Source organism: Papaver somniferum, unplaced genomic scaffold (genome assembly GCF_003573695.1).
Source record: "Papaver somniferum cultivar HN1 unplaced genomic scaffold, ASM357369v1 unplaced-scaffold_81, whole genome shotgun sequence".
Lineage (NCBI taxonomy): Eukaryota > Viridiplantae > Streptophyta > Magnoliopsida > Ranunculales > Papaveraceae > Papaver > Papaver somniferum.
Window position 1 is genome coordinate 6,427,953 of NW_020651082.1, and position 10,502 is coordinate 6,438,454.

The 10,502-nt window shown below is 36.5% G+C and overlaps 1 protein-coding gene, 1 long non-coding RNA gene and 1 other non-coding gene across 4 annotated transcripts; 1 reads left to right on the top strand and 2 right to left on the bottom strand.

Moving 5' to 3' along the window:
* The first annotated feature begins 664 nt into the window (after positions 1-664).
* Positions 665-1,865, top strand: LOC113345517 (senescence-specific cysteine protease SAG39-like). Its single transcript, XM_026589283.1, has 2 exons — positions 665-1,112; positions 1,273-1,865. Exons 1-2 carry the CDS (start codon positions 665-667, stop codon positions 1,863-1,865), a joined length of 1,041 nt encoding a protein of 346 aa, XP_026445068.1.
* A 668-nt stretch (positions 1,866-2,533) lies between these two features.
* On the bottom strand, positions 2,534-2,615 carry TRNAS-AGA. Its single transcript has one exon. It is a non-coding gene; the product is annotated as a tRNA-Ser (tRNA).
* Positions 2,616-5,574: 2,959 nt separating this feature from the next.
* LOC113345518 lies at positions 5,575-8,069 on the bottom strand. Of its 2 annotated transcripts, none has more exons than XR_003358183.1 (6): positions 7,927-8,069; positions 7,718-7,807; positions 7,480-7,609; positions 6,816-6,912; positions 6,040-6,173; positions 5,575-5,897 (listed from the first exon to the last, which is right to left on the bottom strand). It is a non-coding gene; the product is annotated as an uncharacterized LOC113345518 (long non-coding RNA). The 2 variants fall into 2 exon arrangements; XR_003358184.1 differs by having other exon boundaries at positions 6,816-6,965.
* Between the last annotated feature and the right edge of the window lie 2,433 nt (positions 8,070-10,502).

A 10,502-nucleotide genomic window follows, 5' to 3' on the forward strand; every position in this document is an offset into this window, starting at 1 on the left:
CTGACTCGACCTATGACTCAGACATAACCCCTGACTCGGACTCATTTGAGTCAGGTAACAAAATACCCCTGACTCATGGGACCAAACCACTGACTCACTTATTTCCGAGTCAGATGAGTCAGATCTGACTCAAAACAAACATATCGACTCAGATCCAGATGAGTCAGGTGATTTCACTCAGATCCAGATGATTCAGATCCAGACGACTCAGATGAGTCAGGAGTAAACAAACATGGTGTTAGTCTAATCGTAGTGGATAGGTAACTAAACAATGCTTCTGGGTTATCAAGACACTCGTATACTTCTGCGTAGATTTGTAATCGTACTTTTTTCTTTTCAGTTTACTATTCAAGAAATATCGATGCACAACCAAGCAAAACAGAACTATGGTCATTTAGTTATATATTAAATTGTACTTCCAGAACTTCCAAGTTAACATAGCAATCATTTGCAACTCAATTTCACCGGCACGTATACTCACAGTCAGAACAGTTACGCAACCATTCAAATAAAACAAAAGAATTCTTCCCTCTATATAAACTATTACCAAATCCAGTTCTGAAAGCATCCCCAACTAATTTGAAAGATAAAGAAAGAAATATCTTTAAAGTCTAGGCACCCTTTCCAAATTATTACATTCTCGAAACAATCTTAGATCTCAACAATGGCTTCCTCATCAACCCGTTTTCAGTTTCTGTTTATGGCTGTATTCATCGTTTTGGCTACATTGGCTTCTCAAGCTATGTCAAGTAGAGTAGTACTACTCCATGAGCCAACCATGCTTGATAGACACCAACAGTGGATGATTCAGTACGGGAAAGTCTATAAGAACCAAGCTGAAAAGGAGAAACGCTTTAATATATTCAAGGCCAATGTTGAATTCATCGAGTCCAGTAATGTTGGAAACAAACCATACAAATTAAGTGTCAATGAGTTTGCAGATCAAACCATTGAAGAATTTAAATCTTCTCGCAACGGATACAAGAAGTCATGGAGAAGAAGTCCACAGGAATCAACAGCGTTCAAGTACGAAAATGTTACTGCAGTGCCATCCAGCATGGATTGGAGAAAGAAAGGGGCTGTTACACCAGTTAAGGACCAAGGGCAGTGTGGTAAGTAACAACATTTTCCATATATTGTGTAAAAATCCCCAGAAAGTCTGATTTACCCTAATGGCATATAACCAATATGCACAGAATGTATATTCTATTCTACCATTACCCAAACTTCAATTCCTAAATTGATCCCATACTTTGTGGAAACAAAACACAGGATGCTGTTGGGCATTCTCTGCAGTGGCAGCCATGGAAGGAATAACACAACTGGCAACTGGTAAGCTAACCTCTCTATCTGAACAAGAGTTAGTAGACTGCGATACTAAAGGTGAAGATCAAGGCTGCGAGGGTGGTCTAATGGACGACGCCTTTGAATTCATCCAAGAAAACCGAGGTCTCACAACAGAAGCTAACTACCCGTACAATGGAGTTGACGGAAGCTGCAACACTAAGAAGGCGGGCGCCCATGCTGCCTCAATCAATGGTTATGAAGATGTGCCAGCAAACAACGAGACATCTCTACTAAAGGCCGTCTCAAAGCAACCTGTTTCAGTTGCCATTGATGCCAGTGGCCAGGACTTTCAGTTTTACTCAAGCGGGGTATTCACAGGAACTTGTGGGATCGAATTAGACCATGGTGTTACCGCAGTAGGGTACGGGACTGATAGTGATGGAACTAAGTATTGGCTCGTGAAGAATTCATGGGGAACTTCATGGGGTGAGGACGGATACATTAGGATGCAAAGAGATGTTGATGCTAATGAAGGTCTATGTGGTATAGCCATGGAAGCCTCCTACCCAACTGCATAAGAAGAAATGTAACTATAGATGAATATTTCCTCTTGATATATCTATGTTTATCCTTATCTTATACTGAATACTACGAAACTATTCTCTGGAAAATGAAGGTGTTAGATGTCTAACCTGAAAGTTTCAGAACTGAAAATATATAAAACAATCCACTAGTAAGTAGAGAGTAGTGACTAAAATACATCAGAAGATATTATGATTTAAGAGTTGATAGACACGGTGGACATTGGTGACACCTTTCTGGAATCGGAATGCTCTAACTTCTAAATACTCAAGGGACAAACAACCATTTAAGAAAAATTACCTCCTAAGCCTGTAGAACTCGAAATCTAATCTTTGAGGAGAAATATTTGTCAAGCATTGTAACATCTGCATTACCTTATGTATGTTTGCCATCTAATGTAACAGTCCCTAGAGTTGAACAAAAGATTGTTAAGAAAAATAGAGTTCCTGACTGTTCAAATAATGAATGAAATTGCAATATGTTGAATTCATTGACAAAATTCAGTAAGCTATTTCGTCAGTAAAATGAAAACAGATACTGTTGCCTTGAAATACCTTCAAATGAAGTGATCCCGAAATATGTTTGCAGAGAGATTATACAGCAATCAGCTTTTCCATCCCCGAAATGTATAAAAGATTGGAGCTGCAAAAACAAACAAAAGAAACGTGGTCGGCAGGATTCGAACCTGCGCGGGCAAAGCCCACATGATTTCTAGTCATGCCCGATAACCACTCCGGCACGACCACATTGTTGTACTGTTCAGAACACATTATATATATCATCAGAAAACAGCTCAACTCAAAAAATATTTACAAAGAAGAGCCCTTAGATCAAAATTATTGTCGGGAAAAACCTGCATTCTACCCAAATCAATAATTGAAGAACTTGACAGAGGATTTATCATCAAGAACACCCTTTTGGGGAACCAATTACATTCATGCGATTAATAGCATCAGAAAATAAATAAATGTCCAAAGTAATTTAAGAAGAAAATCTATTTAAGGTTTTAATAGCATTTTAAGGGCTCTACGAAGAATGGAATACTGTCTCGCTTGTAAAATAACCAGGAAGTTTAGTTGCAAAATCATGAATTACATTGCAATTACACTGTTCCAAAAAGGATAAGTATGACAGGCGCATGGATATCATTATGTAGTAACAACGAATTTAGCTTGAAAGTTAAGTGTCCAATACCACCTGAAAGATTCCTTGCTTAGACGAACTCTGAACATCGACTGGAATTTGACCATCTTTGGGAACCAACAGGGCATTCACATAGTGACTTGCTGGACGGAAAATGACTATTCCCAGTTGCGGATAAGATGAATTTCTAATATTGACATAATGAAATGCAATTCACCAATTTTTGGAATTAAGGAACTCATATGTGGTAACAATAAAAACACGGTAGTGATACTCTAATACTTGTATGATGTATTGCAAACAAGAGGAAGGAAACTTCTTAAGAAGATAACACTTATGTACCGATGGATGACTTACATCAATTCATCTTCTCAATTAAGGCATCACTTAGCAGTGTAACATATCAGGCAGCTAGACCTTTGATTAAACCATGAAACTTCCAGTGTTACAAGTTCATGATAAATGCTTGCAAATTTTGTGAATGGGAGAATCAATAACATTTCATTAAAAAGAAAGCCATTTGAGTACTGGAAATGTCAAATATCAAACTTACAGGTAGCCATGTTTCATTAAAAAGAAAGCCATTTGAGTACTGGAAATAAATAAAACGTTAACTCACAGGATTCTTCGAACAATTTTGAGGATCTCCATAAGTTCGATTTAAAGCTTCTGCACAGCATTAATGAAGCCCGAGGCAGACGGACCACTAGTTTCTTGGTCATGTGAACCTTTCAACAAAAACACCTGTATTTGGAAAAGCAGTGTAACAACAACTGTTACTGCGTGAATTGACTCTTCTTACAAACAAGTTAAGCTGCTAAGGCAAGGAGATAAAATTTCCTTGATGAAAAGAATTTCATCATCGATAGTCTACCGCCACATAGTAAAGACATGAATTATCAGAGAACTTTTTTCAGTTTTGAATGGGTAACCAAACACTACAGCTTGACGACAAAAATTGCCTTAGGAGTTAGGACAAGACCTTGAGAAAATGACCTCCCCAGCGCCAAGCAATACCTGCACCCATGCTTGCAACCTACAGATTGTTGCTTTGCTGCTAACGTACATTCAAATTGTTTACAAGTATCAATTTAAAAATGCACCAATGCTCAATCAAATCAACATACAAAAATCAATGCACTTTATCATAGAATTTTTTTTGCTCTCGCTATGCGGGACCATATGTTGAACTAGCAGCTGGAAAATGCTAGATTTACTAGATATGACATAAGCAAACTGCGCTAAGTAGAACATAGTACACTAATTCTCACTTCTGCATGAAGCTATAATCCTGCTCATTCCCAAAAAAATTTTAGAAGCTTGAGAATGATTGCCTTATATTCCTTTCTTGATTGAAATAGTTTCAAAAGCATCAGGCTTAACAAAGGGAGAACTTTTTCATGGGATGCTTATTAAAGCTTTGCTAGAATCTGATATTCACATTATTAATTCCTTGATCTATGCTGCATGTGAGGATTTGAATCAAGCTTATAAAAAATGTTTCAGAATATTGTCCCAACTCATAATATATACTTATCTTAGAAATGGGGAAGAGATACATGTCAATCTAATTGCAGCGTTATGTTAAAAATGGGGAAAGATAATTGTGAATTTAAACGCAGTTTGCTAATCTCATATCTAGTAAATCTAGCGGTTTTCCAGCTGCTAGTTCAACATTGCTCCCGCACTGAGAAAGCAAATTTTTTTCCTTACTACCACATTCCTCAATCAAATTAACATACAATGCAGATCTTTGTTACCATATTCCCCAATCAAATTAACATTGAAAATGAGACAATCTCCCCACACCATCCTCAAAACACAAACCCTAGAAACAGATCACATATTCACCGAAACAGAAACTCAAATCAATCAAGTACATACAAACAAAACCTAATCCATATATCATACAAATATCTAATCAACCAGCACCCAATGCTTATAACCTACAAACAAGCTGCTACGAATTAGTTTATAGCTAAACTACAAACCATGTAAATTCTCTAAATCATGATTGAAAACCCTAGTTAAGAAAAATTACCTGATTTTCACATAACCCTGAACTTGCATTTCTTCTTTTTTACATCATCTCTCTTATTTCCTCTATTCTTCACCGCAAAATCCGGTTTTACATAAGTAATCCTCAAGATGAATCAGAAAATTATGATTGAAAACCCCAGTTAAGAGTTACTTGGTTTTCACCTAAACCTGAACTTGTTTGCGTTCTTTTTCAACTTCTAATGAACAATCGAAACCTATTCAGAAAGAGCCTTATCCAGATATTTGCTAGAGCAGAAGAGCCTTTGTCAATAATGTCTATCATTTATTTTTAGTATGCAGTCACCAACCTAAAAAATGCCACTATACTGAAACCATAATTCAGCAACTTTTTACAGTCATGTCTTTTGACATATCTTAATGCAAAAAGTCATGCAGGATATGCAGCATTAACATCAAATACGATTAAGTTTCCCATCAAATGTTTCAGCATTAATCCCTAATATTGATTGCTGGATATTGCAAGTCGGTTCTTTAGGTAAGAAATCAAAAAAAAAAGGCTATCAAGCAGAATTTTTAATAGATAAAAAACCATGACCATGAAAGAAACAATGAATCAAGGTTCATAAAGTGAGCTTTTTTAACGGGTCAAAACATGATTATACTGCTCGATATGGTACTATCACGCGTACTGGCAGATAAAATGATAAACTTGAGGCCTCACTGAGCTCTTTGGTAATATGGAGTAGAACTTATTTAAATAGAGCAGGGAAGAATGAAAAAAAATAAAAATAATTTATTACCAAAATTGGGAAATACCTTATCAACAGGTTGAATAGATCCAATAGATTCAATATTTGTTCTTGCCCATGTATTATGGTTCCATCCTAAACACAAATGTTACAAAGCCAGAAACTAACTTGAGATCAGCAAATCGACATACGCGTTCACTGCTCATTTGGAACAGAAAAATTATATGTTGCACCAGCATTTATGAAAAAGATGAAAAGCATTGGCCGACAACCATACCCATAATTCACATCCCAACGTAAGTCTGTCATTTGTGGATATCACAGGGAGAACGAGACTTTCTGCCGGAATATTTGTAACACGTGAAAACAAGAGTACTGCAGCATCTAAAGACTGGAAGAATATTTGGGAACCTGCAAAGAAAAAATTTGCAATGCTGTAAGCATAATGGAAGTCAGTTTCCAGCAATGACCCAAGAGGAAGAGCGCAGTTCAACATGCAAATCTTTTGGTAATATTAAGCATGCAATACTCTTGAATTATAGAGTCCTTACAGAAAACCGAAAAGCAAGGTATAGAGGTGCCATGGGTGTTATTTTTTATAGCAGAACTAGGTCACTAGCAGCCCCTACACAAGCTTTAACTATCTCTTTCCTTTTTCAAATAAAATCCACTGCTTTCCTGAAGTATTACGTTTTCTCGCATTTATTAAGCTTCCACAACCAGAAACACCATCAGATAACAACGAAACTACTAATACCATAAATCTATCACTGTGTTTCTAGAATCTATACAAACTATCTGCTGCCTCACAAAAGGGAACCACTATACCACCCCAAGCATTAAATCAAGACCACAACAACCTCAACGGTTTCTCAAACATCTATAACAATTGCCAAGAACCATTCCTCCATAGAGCTTCTTTTGGTCCATTAAGTGTAAATCCACTGCCTAACAAAATTGAAATTGATTTCATAGATTTTTCAAAGAGAACTCATTTGAAAAAATAACTAAAACTTTCTATCAATTTTTAAACTGAAGTCAAACACTGGATACCTGATTTTGGAAATAAGCCAAAAGGGCTCTGATGGTTTCTCGTTGGGGTTTTGATACACCGTTCAATAGAGGGTGCTCTCCTTCAGCAAAATCATACCTGTCAAATTATGAACTCAGCACACTAATTCAACAGTCCCACAACCACGGAACCTAGCAAAACAATAACAGAAATCTAAAATTAAGAATCTGAAGGCATGATTTGACTTGATAACCCCACTACATAAAATCGACCGAAGAAGATAAACCATGCTAGGAAGTAGCAGGAAACAACAAGAAATTCTCGGAGTGTAAATAATTTTGTGTAAAGAAAAGATTTATCACATGTTTTAAAAAGCAAATCGTGATTTTGGTATTTCGATCAGTCAAGCAAGAGGAAACAGTCCAAGGAGCACAACATAGAAACCTGGCTCAAAATGACATTTTTGCCAAATCTTGCCACATTAAATTGGAAAAAGTGAAAGCTGCTTAAAAGGGTTCGGCAGGCTATCCAAAACTATGGCGAAAATGTGCATCATTAAGCATCAAATTGAGTAGACATCTAGTGGAGGTTAATGTCTTTAGTGAATTTAAATGAACGAAACTCATCATACATTATTCAAATTTCAAACAAAATTAACCAGCCTAGCTAGTTTAGAATAGGGAAAGGCAGATTAGATCATAGCACCATTCTGATTTCCCGGGTTCTCAATCAAGATGTAACGGTGTCCACCCAATCTTCATACAGCAAGAGCTTCAGTGATTTCATCTGACAATCTCAAACGCCTCGATCGAAATTCATCTAATGCCTCCAACAGCTGGACTACCAATACAAAATCACTTTCTATCATCTTAAAAAAAACAATCGATTCAATACAATCAAACATTAGAGTATTAGTTGAAGAAATCTAATTTTTCTAAATTACCAAGTACACTTAACAATTTCTGCAGTTCTTCATCCGTCATCAGAAACAACTTTTTCATCTCTTCAACGACGCCATTAATTTCAGTTCCACCTGATACAATTTGATAAAACTGATCACATTCTCACCAGAAAATGACATATCAAAAATCAAAATAAACAAGAATTAAAAGAATCATAAAGACTATATGATCTGTAAGAGAGATTTAAGACCTGAGAAAACCAGCAGCGAATCTGAGGGTTGGCCATAGACCTAGAGAGAATGAACAAGCAGAATGAGAGAGAAATCAATATGTCTGTACTGTATTCGGTGTACCCCGATTTGACCGATTCAATCCTGAAACGAACCGCGTGAGTTCACACGGTTAAGTTTGATGTGAACCTCTGGTATTTAGCAGTTGCCGTCGGGTGTTATTTAGTACTTGCCGTCTTAACTTAGGAAACTATACCATCGCAGCTAAGATTTAGAAGCTGAAGTTGGTTTCCAAATATTGTCTTCAGTAACACTATAAATACTAGCAGCAAGGTCACAACCAGAAACATACCAAACAAAAATATTCAGGGAGTGAAGAAGCCCGGTAGCAGCAAAATCAATCAGGTATCTCTCTGGTTGATCATTCATAAATCTAGAGTTTCTCTTCTTTAGCAATCAAGAATACTGTGATTCAGAACAGAAAAAGTTAGCTAGTTAAGGAAGAAAAATCATGGCAGAGGGTGGTGAGATACTTGATCAAAAACAGTATAGGTACCATCGTTTATTTGGTAGTAGTGAATTTGAAGATGAACAACCACTTCCAAGTCCTCCTATTGTTCAAACAAAACCGCAAGAAAGATGTATTCTCAGGCTTAGAGTGAGAAAGATACCTGGAACCAATTTATATGAGAACCTTTCTTATCAAGATCACGAAAAACAAACTGATGTAGTTCAGGAGCCCAAAGTTGAAGCTGCTAAAAGGAAATTACATTGTGAGGATGAACTTCAAAATCCCAAAACTGAAGATGCTAAAAGGAAAATACATTGTGAGGAAAGACAAGAAAAGGAGGGAAATAGGAGCTAAACGGATGTAGATACAAAATATCGCACACCAATTACGCGTGCGAAGTACTAATTATCAAGACCAAACAAAGACAACCGCGTATAATTCATTCAGAATGGCGCAGCAGATGATGTCAGCCAAATCATAACAAAAGTATGAAGGGCCATGCGATGTTATAGAGCACGTGTGAAAAGAGTCAACGTAAACGTGCATTAATGACGCACGCCAGATCCGAAAATAAGAGCTTTATTAGTTGTCATCCACTATGTAAATCCCTATCTAAGGGACCGAGCCGCCTTGTATTGAGGGGGTCTTTTTCTGAGAGTTTAGACAAGGAATTTAAGAGATAGAAAGATTGTTTGTTCTTTAAGTTAGAGTTTTCTTGTTATTTTGTATTCAAATTAGAGATCCAATGAATGTTCTTATGAATTTTATGATGATTACTTGAATTGTTATATAGATTTCATTAAGGATGTGGTTGTGGGATTTCCTGCAACTACAACTGAAGCTGCAGGTGAGCAAGTATGCTAAAAAGAACCATGGAGACAGCGTCAGGCGCGAATAGAGAGGAAAAGTTCTAGTCGTCCGGAAAAGTAAATATCTACAGGTCCACGAGCCCAATCTCTTGATGGGATTCTGATGTTTGTTTTATTTTTCTTCCTTCCACTTTTGCACTGTAATGTAATTGAAACACTTAGAGCAGTTCATATGGCAATGAACAAAAATAACAATTTGTTGAGCCATGTGGATGAACAAACTCCATTCTCCACTATGGGAAACAAGGTAAAATGAACAAATCTGACATTTTAGGGTCCCATTAATGATTTTATTAACATAAACTAATAAGAGTTGGATCCCACTAATGATTTTATTTATATAAATTAATAAAAGTTTGGTCCCACAGATTATTTAACTAATAAAATAAATAATAAAAAATAAACCATAATATAATAATCAGGTTTTGGAGAGAGAATATGCGAGGGCCGATCTTCCTTCTAATTCCAGCGATATTCCCTCCAACTCCAGCGATCTTCCCCTCCAACTCCGCGTCTATGACACGATCGCCCGACTGTACCACAGACGCGCACTGGATGTTCCCACCCAATGTTCAAAGTAACAAATTTGATGATTTGATAATCCATTTTTCATGTTTTTTCATGCCATAGTGTGAGAAAAATGAACAAACTCTGAGTTTGTTGATCCCATAGGAACTGCTCTTATAGTTCGTGCAATGTTATTTGGATATGTAAAGTACTGTTGTAAAGGGTTTTAGGCTTTAAGAAACTAAGTATCTTATTCATATTCTTTTGTGCAAGTTTTTTCGATATGTGTTTGTAGGAATGATAATCATATACATGCACATATTGCCTTATTTTAGAACTTTATTTGATTGGAATCCAGTTCTATTAGTGTCAGGATTTTCTTATGGAATCACTGACAACCGCGGAATAACGAATCTTTAGATATTATGATGAATAGTAAGTGAACCAAGCACAAGGAACTATAATAATACGAGAAAGATAAATCAACTCATAATACACAAGATTTATAGTGGTTCGACCAATACATACAACTTGTATATATTTCCTAGGTCCACTTTGAGCTGCACCAACTCAAATATACTATGGAAAAAAAAACACGGTTACAACGTCGTGTGAATCCCAGCAAACCTTGGTTACACTGCAACAATTACCCGAGACGATAACCTTGTCTCTTGTTCCTCATCAATATGATCTCACAACGAAACCCTAG